Source organism: Clavelina lepadiformis, chromosome 2 (assembly GCF_947623445.1).
Source record: "Clavelina lepadiformis chromosome 2, kaClaLepa1.1, whole genome shotgun sequence".
NCBI lineage: Eukaryota > Metazoa > Chordata > Ascidiacea > Aplousobranchia > Clavelinidae > Clavelina > Clavelina lepadiformis.
In genome coordinates this window covers 7,215,294-7,232,697 of record NC_135241.1, presented here as the reverse complement: position 1 = coordinate 7,232,697, position 17,404 = coordinate 7,215,294, and the positions used below count along the sequence as shown (strand labels likewise).

Sequence of the window (17,404 nt, the reverse complement as noted above, 5' to 3'; positions counted from 1 at the left end):
CATATTTTTATTTACTGTTTTGCCATAAAACATGGGGTCTTCTTGGGCATTTAAGATTACAGCATCATTAATTAAACCAACTCGAGAAACATTGCTGGATTACTGTGCATATATTTTAATTATAATTTCTGTAGTTGGGATTGCCCGCGTCTGGATTGGAAGTGAAGATATTAAGAATAGCTGTTCTTCTCTCGGTCGAAACACATCAAACTCAAGTTTAAACTGGACACTTAAACTAAATGAAAAAAGTAATGTAAGACATTCAGGCTCAGCCAGCAATGTTGATACTGAAAATTTTATTACTGCATCAAACAATTTCCAGCCAAATAAATCAGAAGAACAAGAACCACATAATGAATCTTCTAAAGCTTTGGATCCAAAATTGTATGAGGGAGCAGAACAAAGGAATGTTGTGCAGATTACATATCCATATTGCTCAAAACATTACCAGGCTTATTTTCCATACATTCTTCTCGTAGAATCCATTATCTTATTGTTTACTGGAATTTTATGGGTGAAAGTAAGTGAAATTTGTAAAGGTTAAAGATTTTGTGTTTGTGCATACCCATAACGTAAAAAATAATTCCAAAATTTGTCAGCTTATATTTTTTCTGAAGCTGAGGTTTGCTAAATTGTATATAATAAATACTATTTCTTATGCTTACAGTGCTTTCTTTTGAAACTTACTTAGCTTAATATTGATGACTGAATTTTCCAGATTTTTGTTTAGTTTTAGAAAGATGTCATTGTCAAAATTGAATTGCAGGTTGTATGTCATAAAATGAAGTGTAGACAAGTGGGGTAAAATTTGTGTAAGGTTTAGCCACCTTGTTTAGTTTTTGAGATACCAGTAAATCAATAATTTTTTCTGTGCTACTAAAGCTATGGAACCACTTTTGATTTTATATGCTTTTCCCCAAAGACACCAACAAAAATATATTTATTGTTAAAAGTTTTAATGTTCCATGCAAGATGGAGCAGCTGTTGTCTTTTTCTCAATATGTTATCCTAATATTTTGCCCGGGTATTCCTCATTAAAATAACATGAATACTTTTCCGTGATTGGCTATAAATTGTCCCCACTTTTTACTTTGTCTATGACTGACTGTTCTCTCGACCTCAATGGAGCCGTTTAGTTTGGTTTTATACAGCCTAGGAATGCTTCAACTGCTAACTACACCAATGTCGAGGTTCTTAATCCCAAATTAATTACCGCATTTTTTCAAATAGTAAACTGCGGCTAAGTTTTGTTTTTTTTGTCTTTTTTTAGGCTGTTGGCATTTAAGGGGAGATAGTAAACAAGGACATCTTCCAACTTGTATTATTTTTAATACCTTACAATATTGCCCAAGTCTCAATAAGTAACCTTAAACGCTTGCGTAAACGTATATGGACTATAATACCATTGCCATATCTACTGAAACTTAGTATTATTAATTTCTCTATTTGATCTACCAACTTTCTCACACATCTTTGCAACGATTCACAAGAATTGATAGTTTAATTGCAGTAAAATGCCAATTTTGTCAAGGCTTTCAAACAAAATAAATTGTTTAGATCAGGGATGTCCGATCTTTTGTTATAGTGGGCCGCATTGTCACTTATACAATTTAATGGGCTGCAGAACCTATTAGATTTCAAGAAAAATGGGTACATAAAGAACCAATTAAAAACCATTAATTTCATGTTTAAAAATAGGAAAAAATAACACACACGTAGAAAGAAACAAAAGTTTATTACTACCATAAAAAGTCAATGAGATTTTTGACATTGTTTTCCAGCTAAGATGTTATCAACATTTGCATTAAAGGACGTTGTCTTGATTTTTACGATATTTGCTAAGTGTTTGTTGGTCAGTCTGTTTCTTTCTGCAGTTTTGATGTTTTTCGTTGATGAAAATAACTTGCAGCAATATGTGCTGCTCGTGCAATATGTGCAATATGCACAATAGTTTTCTGGACAAATTAACTAATTTATTAAATTTATGAATGTAAATCTTTATAAAATAAAGGAAGAGTGTGTTCTCTGTGGAAAGTTTTCAAACTTTCTCGACTTAGCAGTTCAATCAGTTCAAGTTGGAATTCGGGTGGCGCTTTATCACACTGAAATGAAAATGGGTCACTTAAATGACTTAATAATTTAAATTCAATTTTAATCTTTCTGAAGTCAGAAAATCTGACTGTAAATTCTTCAAGCAAATCTTCACGTAACTTAGCATACTTTTCTATACTACTTTTGAAGTGAAATTGACTAGCGGGCCGCACAAAAATCTCAGGCGAGCCGCACTGTGTCCCGCAGGTTGGTCATCCCTGGTTTAGCTAGTGTGTTATTTCTAAATTTTATAAATGATAGTGTGTGTTATAAATACCAAATACATTTGGGTATTTGGTATTTATTCATGCCTACCTGCGCAACACAATATTCCTATCTACAGTAATCAGAATAATTTTTCCTGTGTTGTGTCCTGATAGCTTATATCAGTTTTCATTTACCTTCAGTTAGCCATGCTAATTTTATATACAAAATGCTTCGATTATGAGACTGTAGGATTCTTTTTTGCGGGTCTCCCCAGTAGGTATTTGCCGTCCCTTATTTTGAAGAACATAGAGAATACCCTTAACCACTTAACCACTTTTTTATCCCAGCTGACTGCATTATGGTGTCGGCACTTATGACTATACTTGCCAGATGTTTAACTCAGTTTAAAGTTGTCAAATGAGGTTTTGTATATGCATGGTGCTTGTGTAATTATATTTATATGCAATTACACAGATACCGTGTGCAGATAACTGTGGATATCCACACTATGTATTTATTTTATTTATTTAAACTCTTGTTCGTGTAAATGTGAACATAGTATATATATATGTAACATATAAAAGGTACCCTGTGTAGATGCCAAGTGTACAGTCACTGGTGCACCAGTTTAGTGCTTTGCTGAATGAAAGTCGCAAAGCAAGTTGGAGTAAGAATATACCAATTACTTCAGAATCTACGATATCATCAGGTTTTACTTATTCATTGCCAACAATGTTTCGGCAAGAGTCTATTGAGGTAAGTAATTGGTTTTCACATGTTTATTTCTGTTTTCTGTGTAAAATTTACTTTGTGGATTCTATTAAAATGTTTGTGGTGAGGCATTTGTTAGTGTCAAGTACTATGATTTTACCCTGTGGCAAAGATTGTTTAAAACATAATATATTTATCTAAAATCTTGTTCATTTTTTGATTTTGTCTATTTTTCCATTAGGTATACACTCTCTTTAAATAGCATTTGACACCATGCAATTAGTTAGACGTCCCATTATTTATTCGTAATTTTGAAACAAAGTTGTTTTCTAGTCTCGTTTTGGACTTTTGTTCGGTCGAAGTGGGTAACCTTTAGACCTATAAACCAGGTGTCATTTAAAAATAACTTCATGTTGAAAGCACCAACAGATCTTATACATTTAACATCCCTCTTGAGTACAATCACTACATCATTAGCAATTTAAGCATCTTCCCTTTCATCACTAAGAAATAGGTTGCTTAGGGTTACCATATTTTCATCACCCAAAAGGAGGACACGTAATGCCACGATCAAACGCCTGCACGGTGGTCAGTGGCGTATTTAGGATAGCGTTGAGGATAGAGAAACAAATGATTTATAACACAATACCAAAATTACCTGCATCTCACCGAAATGCCATGGAGCGCATAAATTTGTTGCATCAAAATGAGTTGTATTTTCTTATTTCAACGACAATAATGGTGTACAATTTTGAAATGCCATATACAACGATTTTAAAACGCCGCTTAATTGCTTAGTAGATTAATTCCCATATGACAGCCGATAAGGTCAAATTAAAACGACCAGTATAAAAATATTATTGCCAAAAAAGGTGAAGTTTTGGGACTTTAGCGCATCTTCGGATAATCCAATTGTCATAAAAAAAGAGGACAAATCCTCCAAAAGAAGGACTTATGGCAACCCTATTGTAGTTAACACTCAACCTTGGCTTGGCATTAAAAGTTGAAAAAAACATAGGGTACATACTATTTATCATTAACATTGTATTGTATTGATCTGTCACATTGACTATATATATTCCTGAAACTTAGGTATATATTTAAGCATAAAATTTCAAATATCCAAAGAAATTCCAAACTCATTTTTAAATCACAGATTTTGCATCTGTTTGTTGAACTATATAGCTTTTTATCAACTTAGCTAGACTAAGGCACGGATGCTGGTAAGAAAATCTCTAAAAATCTAAATATGATTTATTTGAAAGTTGTAGGAGTATAGGCCAAGAAAAATTTGTGTTTATATCTTGTATGCTTAGTCGTTCAATTTATGCTTTTCTCTGCTCTGTTAAGTTTCATTATTGATTCATTGACAGGCTTATAAACTAAGATTTTGAAATATTGTTTTGTATAGGTTAGAAAGATCAAGTTGTTTTAAGCCCTCCTTGCTATTTTATGTTTTATAACTAAAAGTTACAAATATCTACATAACTTAGGTTACATGATGATACATGTTTCCATAATAGTTTACATCACAAGTGCATGTGCTGCTTGAAGGTTTGTTTCAGTCAGAGACAAAATACTCGGACAAATCTCAAGCAAGAAATATTTACGAAAAAATTCAGGTTAGGTATAGCGTATCGTAATTTATTTGCAACATTTACTTAGATATTTAATTTGTAAATTTAAAATCAGCAACTGTAATAAAAAAAAATATGAATAAATAATATAAATATAAATTATTTAAAATTAAAATATAAATCTTAGAAATTTTGCTTTGAAAATGAAAACTCACAAAGTTTATGGAAGTTTTACATCAGAAAGTCCATGGTGCAGTTTATATTTTGGATAATCATGTTTACGATAAATATGATCTTGTTTGTCCAATTTGAATTTTACATTGGTTGCGAGTCCACTGCAACATTTTGTAGTCATGATACCTTTCTAAGGTTAGTCAGTTGTGTGTTACATTTACCGGTAACGATTATTTATAATTTGTCTTAATTTAGGTTTGCAAATTATTGTTTTTATGACAGGTATATATAACCTAAAAAATTTCTTTTTTAGGATTATCTGGTTTATGGCACAAGTTTTGGTTCTTATGTATGGGATGTTTAACTGTGCAACACTGAAATGGATAAATGAAAAGTCTCACTCTGCTACAACTATGTGGTAAAATGATAACTCATAAATGAGAAATTAATTAAATTTAATATTTTTCTGGATATGTTGGCTTCCAGTCTGAGGAAAAATTGTTGACAGCCGTTTCCAGGTTTTCAAAGAAAATCTTACCACGAAAAGTGGTTTATTAGTCAGAAATTTGAAAAATCCTGTACAATCTTACTATTTTCATGCTTTGCTGCAAAAATGCTAAAGCTGCTCATTCTTGGATATTTTTAGCTTAGTATTAAAGCCTGTTCTGTAGTATTTATCTAGAAGTCAGGTGCAAAACATAACTTTGTATTGCAGTTCTATGCTGAAGTTTGTTTGTGGTTGTAGTTGGCATCCTGATGCACCTGATAACCCTGAAGGATCTAAACAAATGCCAAAAGATTTCAAGTGTATACCTTTCAGGTAATATAAGCTGTAACTCTAACAGCATATCCAATATACAAATGTGAATGTGATGTCGCTGGAAAGTAAATATTTGGAAGCTTGACAATTCATCCAAAATTATGCAATTTATTAGCATATTAAATGATGTTTTTTGAAGGAATTTATCTTTTATACAGTATTGGTCATGGCCAAAGAGCCTTACGCAATGACATGGCATTACTGCTGCACTTGGTTTCATCATCAAATCGTAACAAAGTTCCGTATTTCACATTATTTCTTTGCAAAGAGTGGAAGGAGAAGTTTTTAGAGCCCAGCAGCACAAGTACGTTTCATTATATGTAACAAGTGTTTATGAGAACCACACTGTTTTATTATTGCATTAGTTCATTTTTTTATTGCCAGCTTTTACAACAATATCACTAATTTCGATTTTGTCAGCATTGCAATCAGTTGCTGTACCCAGAACATACAGAAAGCCAGCACTGAAAAAGTCTGCAAAATCCCAGTCAGAGGTTTTTCAGACGAGTGAGATAGAGATTCTTGTGAATGATCAGCAATCGTCAACTGATTCGGAAGTGGAACCGCAATCTACAACGTAATGGCAGTGCTAAAACGCTATTGGTATCTTATAATATCTGCCTGTAACTAAATCAGGTACTAAAATTATTGATTTTATCATAGCGATAATCCAATATTGAATACTGTAAATGTTTATGAGGAAATGTTGAAGTGTACGTTTCAAAAACTGTTCGGCATGTTTAGCTTTATAATTTTCCCAGTTAGATTTACAGTAGAAATATGACAAACTGCCCTAAATCTCTGTTGTTGTTTGCTTGATAGTTAATATTTAGTAACTTATATGTTTTTTAACAGTTCTATAGGCATTAAATGTATTTCCTCATTATTGAATTTCGATGAATATTAAAGAAGCGTTTTACTATGTGTCAAGGTCACTCTTTCAACTACCAAGTACATTTTTGTTTTTCACAACAAAACAACTTTTTTCTTTTATTTGCTTCGAATATGCAGTTTTATTTCTTATGTTTTAAAGTGCTTTGCTTTTTAATTTTGGAGTAATTTTAACCCTTGCCTTTTTGATTGCCTAAAATTTTTTAGAATTACGAAAGTGTTAGTATGTAAAAATCATACTAATAAAGTATTGAACACTATCATAAAGGCCTATACTTCTGTTAACATGGTACGCATTGTGTATTTTTCAAATGACGATATTTTGTTTCCGTGGTTATTGTTGCTTTTTATTTTGTCATGTTTTGCATCATTGTCACTGTGGTTCACATAAAATGCAGTTCAAACTCAAAAGAAAATAGTCTAAATGTAAAACAGCGTTTATTTAGATAGAAACCAACAAGCAGATGAAGGAGCCGTACAGCCACTGATGGTTTTATTCGTGAAATTTCAGTCAATATTCAGCGTAAAGTTTTAATGCAAGGATGTAGTGTGGTATCATGTAATTTTCGTCATTGTAACCTATGTGCGTACGGCCCTTAGCGTTGTTGCGTGATGAAGATACCCGAAATGACGTATACAGTGGGACCTCGTTAATCCGGACCCCGAACAACCGGAATCCCCGCTATCCGACACAAAACTGCCGGGAACGGATTTCTTCCTATGCATTTTACCCCTTTAATCCGGAAACCCCGCTGTCCGACTCCGACACAAAAGTTTTGGAACAAATGTGCTAAATCAATAGCAATAAAATTCGATAAACCGGATTATTAACAGTTAAGCGAAAATGATTCACGATTGTCCTAATACACTATGTACACTGGGTAGTTAGTTGACGAAACAATAGCCGATTATCTACTCATAATAACGTTGCGGTCTTTATTGATTCAAAAGTACAGTACTGTACAGCAGGGCTTCCCAAACTTTTTTGCTCGCGATCCCTTTCAAACTTCTGAAGTTTTCCGCGACCCTTCACGTTTAAATTGATAAGCAGTGCGAAATACACATTAGTCATTAGTGACATTTATTGAGATGCAAAGACTGAATTCAAGCAACCAGTACTCAAAGCCTACTTACTACTTTACACATATGTAGGCTACTGCAAACAAAAAAGCACACACATTTATTCAGTGTGATTGGTCCGACTGCTTTCTGCTACAAAGCAAGTCCAGCCGTGGCTCAATATCTGTTAATGCTGGTCTCAAGGCGGTTTCTATGTTTATTAGGCTGGAAGTATATTTTGTTTTGATTGTATTTTGTACTTCGTGTAAAATTGGTATAGGCTACGCTCTGCGACCCCTGAAGTTCGTTACGCGACCCCCAGTTTGGGAAGCCCTGCTGTACAGCATTGCGCTTTGTAAAAAATTTTAGCCGCACAGCTTTTTAGTCATACTATGAAATACTGTACAGTATTTTAGAAACGAAAAAATAAATTGTTCATCAACAGTAACAAACAACGCTTCCGCGGTCGCAAAAAAATACGTACATTACATCGGTTGAGTGCGGCAATCTATTGAAGACATACTACTGCAACTCAATCGTGCTATCAGCTTTTGATATCGCATTGCGCAAAGATTGGAAACAGGTCAAAGAAAGTTCAGACTGCTGGTCCCGCCGGAATGCTTCGCCATGCAAGAGCGGTTGTCAAACCGATTTGCGGCCGAATGTTCGTCACTTGGAGAGCATTCGTCTTTAATACGGTGGTTCTGGGGTTCGACACTGGGTCGGATCATACAAAAAATATAATTTTATTTTAGTTGCTGTCCAGCCAGAAAGTCGGTACTTAGAATTGGAGTAAGGTGCATACTGCGTTTTGTACACGGTGCTGCATTTGCAAGATTGATTGATTTTTTACTTTCCGGTAATCCGGATACCCCGCTAAACCGATATTTTTTGACGAAACGAAGTGGTCCGGATTAACGAGGTCTCACTGTATCTCACTCTTCATGTGGTTCATACATTCCATATAAACACAATCTTTATCCTCGGACTGAAGAAAATCTTTGCACGACTTGAACTTGATGATGGTCTGTTGTGCAAGTTCCGATTGACACTCAGCTTTAGTTGTTTTTGTGAGGAACAAGCGTTGTTCATACCTTGCTCAAAGGTATTACAACGGTCAGCGCAACTGGGAAAGAAAGTTAATTTGCGTTTTTACTAGCCAAGCATTCTAACCGCTCCGCTTAGAATTTATAGTAAGCTTTATTTTTTTGCAAGAAATCACCAAATTTAGATAGTTTCCTATTTAGAAAATTCACTTTGGTTTAATTCCTGTTTCAGCACTCTTCGACCTTCATAATTTCTTCTTTGAATTTATCTGGTTTGACCATAGTTCATTTGTGTGCTGTATATTTATAATACATTATATGTATGTGTACCATGCATTTGTGTAGTCAATACATATCGGTATTGACTATGGTGTGAAAAATTCCTATGCAGTTTGTTTTTTCGTGCTGGACGTTTCTGGTTTGTTTTCTGTGTAGGTCTACTTACATCATATTTTTAGTACTGGGGAAAGGTGGCCAAGGCCGGGAAGGTAATGGGACTGAACCATATTTCACCACCTGGTGATTCTACGTCACTTGTTTTCGGTTTGAAAACGACATGTTATAAGGCTAAGCCTTCTGCTACACTACATTGAAGTGTGTTAATGACTTCGCTTAGAAAGTAGTGGCAATTTCTTGAAAATACTGGCAAAGGTAAGTTTTTTAGAAAGCAAAAGAATTTTAATTTCGATCAATGAAGGTAATTTTAAAGTAATAACATTTTGCAGCAAATAAGCACAGCAGCTACGGAGTAAAATAGAGAATAGGACAAGTTGTGATTAGCTTCTTGTTAGATCACCAGCAGCAGAGGGCTTAGACGAAAAATGGCCGCCTTTGACCAACGGTGGTTCGTGAGTCCCCTATATCGTACTCTAACCTTAATATGTATTTCTAGACATCTTGCTCTTATTATCTCCTATCGATGAAGACATTAAGAGTGTCGCAAAACATGAAACCTTAAGATTTTAACTCTGTCAGAGTTACTTAAGGTTTACTGTGGACTTTTCACACGTAGAATAACCTGTAAATAGTACAAAAGTTGACGTTTTTTGTTTGTGATATCTGTATAGTTTTCCGTTGATAAACATTGTTTTGTCCTAAGACTATTGGTGTTAGTGTTTAACTAGATAAAACATGAAAGAGATCACCGTTCCCATACCTCTGGCTCATTGGCCCCGGAGGGGTGGAACCTACGAGTCAAAAAATGTAAAAAAAAACAGCTTAAAATTCATATAAACCTGCAATAACTTGAACATAGATAGTATTTCAGGCAAAGATTCAAATCATATTGAAATTTGCAAAACTTAGCTTAGGAATAAATAATTATGGCATTTATAAAATCCGGCTCATTATTCCCACCCTTCTCTCCTGTATGGAAAAGCCTATTTTTCAAATTTACACAGGAATGTTAACCTCTCCTTACTTCGTGACACTTGACAGGAAATTTGTAGCTTACATTAAATTAGATTCAAAATAACGTTATTTTTACATTTATGGTTTTGTGAAGTGTTAATCCAGTTAGGTCGTTGATATATTTCATTTCGGCCTTCCTCAACTGAAATTTGCTCGCTGCTGACAAACGGCGGGTCTGATAAAAAGGGTACTACGACACCTTATCGAAAGACACTTTATCGAACGACACTTTATCGAACGACACCTGATCGAAACGACAGCTGATCGAAAGACACTTTATCGAACGACAGTTAATCGAGCCGACACCTGATCGAACGACACTTTATCGAAACGACAGCTGATCGAACGACACTTTATCGAACCGACAGTTAATCAAAACGACAGTTGATCGAACGACACTTTATCGAACCGACAGTTCAAGCAAGATTTTTGCGTGTTTCTCAAACATTGAAACAATGAGCCATTGTGATGTGCAGTCTTTGTAATGGTGTGCATTAATGAATGAATGTGATGTATATATCATAAAGTTGACGATTTATATTTTATATCTATATTTTATATTTGTATCATAAAGTATTTGATTGCGCATGGCGGCCGGCCCGCCCACATATTAATAAGATATCACAAGAATACGCACGAGAATTACTAAGTACGAGATTGTCTGTACAGTAGACTAGACTAGTCATTATAGATACAAAGAGTAAGGAATTGAAGGCAAAATTTAATAGCAAGGGGCATGTCGCTGTCTGACTTTTACACAAAGTAGCTTCTTGAAAGTGGTCTTTATCCCAGCTTGACCGACAGCGCAAAATAAATGGCTTCGATGCTTGGTAGCACGTACACATGTGAATGTCTTCCACCGGGTTCAAGATGACCTTCCACGAACGAATAATAGCATTGAAGGATGGCACAATGCGTTCAGCAAGCGTGTCTCAATATCCCATCCGACGCTTCACAGACTCGTCAAAAAAATTAAGCAGGAACAAGGTTCCAACGAAATGTTAATTGAACAATTGAGTGCTGGAATCGATGGCCCACCACGGAAGAAGCGCTACGACGCTGTCAACCAACGGCTGAAGAGCATAGTTGAAAATTATGACTCAACAAATATGGACATAAAAAGTTATCTTCGAGCAATTGCACACAACTTGTAATTAAATGAATGCGATTGAAATGTGCACTTCGTCAGTTGTCGTGCTTTTAACAGTGCATATCGTCAGTTGTTTCAATAAATTGTGGATCTTTTAACCCTATCCTAACCAGGCTCGCGAGTTTACTAAAAAAACTAGGTGTGGCCAACCCCGCACACACATTTGCAATCGTTAATTACTAGAAACCTATGCGTCGTAGACTGATGAGATTATTACAGGTTAGTAGAAACATCATCTGGCTTCCTGTATACATCATAATTGTAAAACTAAAGAAAGTGAATTTAGTGTAAATTAGGTATTTCTAAAAGTGACACATTTCTATAAATTCTTCTTGTTACGCCGCGCCCCCGCTGTGAAAAGAGAACGAAAAAGAATAGTTAGTCAAGTTATTGGTGCGTAAATGAGTAATACGTTTCAATGCGGAGAGAGAGAAAAATTATATAAATATCACAATATCTCAAAAATTACAAAATCCAACTTTATCAAACAAACATGGACAGATAGCTGAACATCACAATGACCCATTGTTTCAATGTTTGAGAAACACGCAAAAATCTTGCTTGAACTGTCGGTTCGATAAAGTGTCGTTCGATCAACTGTCGTTTTGATTAACTGTCGGTTCGATAAAGTGTCGTTCGATCAACTGTCGTTTTGATCAACTTTCGGTTCGATAAAGTGTCGTTCGATCAACTGTCGTTCGATTAAGTGTCTTTCGATAAAGTGTCTTTCGATAAGGTGTCGCACTGTCGCGTCACGGATAAAAAGCCCCATTGTTACTAACTAAAATTTTGATTTCGGGTATTCCCCTAGTACATCGGTGCGCGCCAAACGGATTTTTCAAGAGAAGTACAGTACTTGCAGACGTTGGTTAGTATAGCTACCTTAATAGAAAGAATAGCCTAATAGGCTAGGCCACTAGGTTAAAGTTGCTGGAATGCTATTTCGAAAGAAGCGCGAAGTGTTTTTGTATGTTGGTTATTACTGGCCTATTTTGCCGAAAACATTATACGTTAGAAGTTATATTCGCAGTTTTGTTAACCTAACTTGAATAAGTTGAATATTATAACATAGCAATCTAGGCCTATACTGTAGCCTAAACCTACCAGTAGCTTATGTCAGTATGTGTAGCCTTATGTAGACCGTGCTTTACTTGCGAACCAGATTGGACATATTAAAGATAGAGGCATGGTTTCCTATTGGCTATTATCTTGCTATACTGAATATCTGATTATTCCTGTACTGCCTTTTAGTGTACTCGTGGGCTTCAATATCGTGCCCTCATTAGGCCACAGATAAAGACGTGCTTTTTACAATATAAAATCCTTGGGAACCGAATCAAAAATTATTCGTTTCATACTTTTGAAACCAAAATTATTCTGATTGCAATAATTGCTCACAGAAGTTTTGATTTACCTCATATAATCTTTTCAAAGGCGAGTATTATAGACAGTTTCACTCAACGCAATAGTTACTATCTACACAAATGCTTATAAAATAGCTAGGGTAGGCTAGCCAATATGCGAAAGTAGCCAGTAAGCGAAATTTTGCCAAAAATCGCTAATCAAATTTTAAGTTTTGTACATTTTGGACTAAAATTTCGTGTGCAACATTTTAACGCCCTTCTCTGTTAACATACAAATTTTCAAGTTTCTACCTACAAATTATCCTTGTTTTTTATATAGAGAAACACACCGTACTCAAAAAAAGCTAAATTTCTTGCTGAGGCAAGAAATTGCTCCCTGTACAAATCTTTTAATTTTTCGCGAATAATAGGAGCTAGAGAGCTCTTTTTTCGCACACTTGCGCAACAGTTCCTCTTCTAAGTCTCTTTAAATTTTCGTGGAGCTCTTTCATCTTTAAGTTTCTTTTTTAATCACTTTTTATACGTTGGTCCAACTTTGATGCAGTAGCCAATATGCGAATGTAATTTCACAGAACTGTAAAATCGTTTGAGTCACATGTGGTTAGTTTCAGTGAATGGGTGTAGGACTGTAGGTGCGTCACATTGCTCTGTAAATTTTTGCTTTGACATTTTTCAATAAACGTTCTTCTAAGGTACTTGAAAATTTTAGAACTATCGTCCTCTGCAGAGATCACAAACTTGTACTTTTTAGCTTGCCCCCACATACGTCTCACGTATTGGCCCTCTAAAAGCCAAATGGAGATCAGCTTGCTCAACTTTTGTGAGGAACACGAAAGCACCTGTGACAAAATTCACTTTTGGTAAAGTACTTACCACAGCGTTGCAAAAAAGTTCACAGCCCGCGAAAATCAAACAATCTTTCAAAGCTTGTGGTATATGGCCGATAGACGAAAATGCTGTTGATTACTCCCAGACGATTCCTTCACAAGGATTTTCTTCAGGGTCTGAGGACCCAATAACTTCTATCACTGCAATTCAGACATCAACTCCAGATGACAATGTACAGCCAGTTATTTTTAGTGACAAACACACGCAACGCGCTACTTCCAATGACCGATCGGAGGCGGCTTTCTCCTCCAACATTTGCAATGATGTGTTGACGTCTTCCCCAAGTGCTCCAATTACGTCAAAAAAAGGAGGCAAATATTCGTGAAAAACAGAAAAAAAGGATGAAAGAAAGATCTTAAAACTTTCCAAGACACAGAAAAAGAACAAAAAGAGAATAGGTAAGAAGCAATCTCCGAACGAAAGATCGATGACTATCTCCGAGGATATTTGTACAGAATGTTGTGTGTAGTTTTCAGGGGGAAAAGACGAACCCAGGTGGGTATAATGCGATAATTGCGATAATTGCGATCGCTGGTATCATGTTAAATGCACCCACTTTGATGCCAATCTCACCCAACATGACGTCGAACAGCTCACTTACCTCTGTCATAACTGTGAGTGAAGGCATATCTGAATGCTAGTTTCAGATGACAATTTGAATTTTAACTCTGGTTGCCATTCTTACTGTTGTTATTTTGAAGTTGTTTGCTTTCCATATTGTTATTCCGTTCAAGCGTGATATTTAAAATCATTCGTTGCAAAGGATTTTCCTATTTTCGTTGAAGTTTTAAAAAAAAAAACACATTTTATACAAATACAATGCCTCTGATTGCACGTGGATGTTAAACATTGAAAGACGGTTGTGGATTGCTATGTTTCTTTATCTTAAGTTTCCGATGTTCGTTAGCCGTAAATAAAACGATTCTCTACTTCTGATTTCTCCGATTTCTTGGTATTTGGTTCTTTTTATTTTAAACTGGTCTTAATACTTTGGTGTATGCGGTATACCGTATAGTCCTATGTTTTAAATATTTATCGGTACATGTTTGGGCACGGTCTAAGAGTTTAACAAGAATAGCACCTTTATTTTCCAACCCTACAGTCAATGTCAAAAATTAACGATACGATTAGAAAACGCATTTGATTAGAATCGGGGTACAAATGTAAAAAAGAATAAAGGTTATGGTTTCTGTTCGAAACATATGTAACTTACTATAGGTTTATTTTCGAAAAATGCCATTTTTATGGCAAATAATCGTCAGGGTTTTAAGCTAGAATGAATATTTGATGTCTATTTAATTAAAATTAACCAATCAGAATACAGTAAACTAGCTCGAATAAGTGTGAAATTCATGTTTTTTCCATTCGCAAACTGGCGCAATTTTCGCACACTGGCGCAAAAATTGCTGTTGCAACTTTTGCTACCACCTGAAAGATATTTATTAAAAATTTACGGTTTTAAAGTATAATGTAAGGAATGAAAATACGCTTCTAATGATATAAAAATTATGGCTGTGTGATCAGTAGAACTTGTTTTATTTACGTTTTACTTTGCGTTATATGAAGTTATTCGCAAATTGGCTACCCTACCCTATATAATCTATTAATTTAGAAGTATTTAATCCTGACGGTGATTAATGCATCGAATCGCAGTCAAAGAAAAAAGGCGTCAAGTGTATGTGCAATGGCGCGTGTATATAAATAAGTTTGTGGTATTCAAGGAAGATTTGAACACCTCTAAACGATTTATTTTTAAAAACACACTTGCATAGATTGGTGTGAAAGTTGGTTTTCAATCACACCTTGCATTCATGACTTTGTTGTTACGTTAGGTTTATTCACATTTGTATGGTGATGCACGATTAACTGCAATGTTAAGATAAAAAAAAAGAATTCAAGTCCATGTAGCTCAACTTTCAGTTATGAAACTATTCAAATTAATATCATGAACTTGTAAGAAGTTCCATTTTAGCAGACAAAACAAAACAATTCGCCAATACTACAAAGCCTTCTTTGTATCACATCGGGTGATGTTGGAATGCAATTACGATATTAGAAACTGACCTTACTGGTAACAAGATTGCAGACAAAGATGTATGAGTTAAAGCAACAATGTATACGATGTTGACCAGACGTTGCAAATAAAGATTAAGTCTACAACATTTATACTCACGATTTCTTGCTTTTTATATAATTAATTTATTGTTAAAGATTGCGTCAAGTTTTAAAATATCCCGTGTAATTTGAAGTCGTAGGTTCATGTCGTTTATTGCAAGCAAAGCCAAGTAACTAAAGTAAAAAGAAAAATGAGCATTTCAACGGCGACTTTGTACTATGGACCACAGAGATTTCGCTTGGGGGCTTGTTTTGTTTACTTGATTTAGTTAAGTTGGCGAGGGAGAATACTGTTTAAGTTAACAAGTTACGTAAAATCTTTTAGTCAAAAATCTCTTTTGGAATTCATCCTAAAATATTTTATTTAGATAAATTTACTTTGATCACGGTGTAAATTTCTTGAAAAATGCCCAAATTAACTATTCTCTATTAACAAAATGGACAACTTTGCATGAATTTCATGAAAGAACCTCTCATAGTCTCTCATACTAGATATTTGTAAAAAAACAATATAATAAATATTATAAGTTTATAACTATTAAAAAATAGGATTCGAAATTCTGGATTTGAAAAAAAATTATTCTAGAATGTTTAATTATTCTGCTTTGCATATGCCGAACCCACAGAAATCTGCTTTTAAGCCGAACTTCCTGTCTTTGCTTGTAGGCTATTTTTTTCTTCTGATAAACCACCATACGGTCTTATCAGTTTTGAGTAATTTATGTGTAAACGTTGCGGAATGTTTAAACTGGACTACAATTTCCTCTGGCTTGAGGTAATTGGATTGTTTTTTCTAAAAATCATTGATTGATTGATTAAACTATCAGTAGCTAGTAATCGTACAAAGTACAATGTGTTGCCAGATAATACAGCAGAGTATTACCATTAGGAAATCGGCTTCTATCTTTAATCTGGCTTGCGAATAGAGAACAGTCTATACAAAGCTGTGTGTAGCTGCACATGCATAAAATAGAGGGACCCCATAGAATAATTTTATATTCCCTGTGGATCACTGGCTATGGTTGCCTTTAGCATTTAACATTGTTTTGTGTGCTTGAGTTCATAAATTTATGGTACCTATAAATGAGTCTTTTTTAGATAGAACGAAATTGAAATTGTTTTTTAATGCGAACTTGCACAACAACGATATATTTTGTCTCGAAATACTCATTTCAAAGAGCATGGTTTTCTGCAACTGTCCAAAACGTTGTGTAGTTTAACTGTTAATACAATGTTTTAAATCAGTGGTTCCCAACTGGGGGTACGAGACTGAACATCAAGGGGTACGAAGATCCTTGAGCTATATACGAATTGAGCCATAAAAGCAATTTAATTTAGCAATATATAAATGAAAAATTCCATCAGAATTTTTTTGGGTGTACGAAGAATGCTCTGACCTGACAAAGGGGTACGAGCAGCAAAAAAGGTTGGGAACCCCTGCTTTAAATGGTCATGGCATGGACTATATATTCCTCTTAAACTTGAAACAGAAATGTAGAGTTTTTTCTGCTTACTTTCACATCTGTTGCCGTAATCGCAAGGAATGACAGGAACAGGATGTGTCACATGGAACAAAGTTTGTTTGTCACTAACTAAGCTCATCTTGATCCGTAAAAAGGTTATTGAAATTTTCATGGACCATGGCATTTTTTGGGGTTAACTTGTATTTAAACATTCACCATTTAAAGCAGTCCAAATATTTGTACTGCTTGAAAATGATCCCGTAAAACACTGAACATATGAATAAATAATTATTTCAATAAGTGCCTTATTACTTGTATAGACTAAGTATCATATAGACATTAAAGACACATAAAACTCAGTCTTATGTGAGTGTGCAATATGTAGACTTTAGTTGAATTTCACGCTCCTTTTTGGAATATATATATATCTAACTTAAA

At 34.8% G+C, this 17,404-nt stretch overlaps 1 protein-coding gene across 1 annotated transcript; it reads left to right on the top strand.

Moving 5' to 3' along the window:
* Positions 1 to 7,106, top strand: LOC143446500 (volume-regulated anion channel subunit LRRC8D-like). Its single transcript, XM_076946153.1, has 8 exons — positions 1 to 520; positions 2,896 to 3,054; positions 4,533 to 4,631; positions 4,774 to 4,955; positions 5,074 to 5,178; positions 5,476 to 5,580; positions 5,739 to 5,884; positions 6,001 to 7,106. Exons 1-8 carry the CDS (start codon positions 32 to 34, stop codon positions 6,159 to 6,161), a joined length of 1,446 nt encoding a protein of 481 aa, XP_076802268.1. The 5' UTR covers positions 1 to 31; the 3' UTR covers positions 6,162 to 7,106.
* Positions 7,107 to 17,404: the final 10,298 nt, after the last annotated feature.

Bases quoted from the DNA above. Each gene is read 5' to 3' on its own strand.
- LOC143446500 (XM_076946153.1), top strand. From the start codon at position 32: ATGGGGTCTTCTTGGGCATTTAAGATTACAGCATCATTAATTAAACCA. The intron at 4,632-4,773 runs GTTAGGTATAGC...TATAAATCTTAG, and splicing joins ATATTTACGAAAAAATTCAG to AAATTTTGCTTTGAAAATGA. The intron at 5,885-6,000 runs GTACGTTTCATT...CGATTTTGTCAG, and splicing joins TTTAGAGCCCAGCAGCACAA to CATTGCAATCAGTTGCTGTA.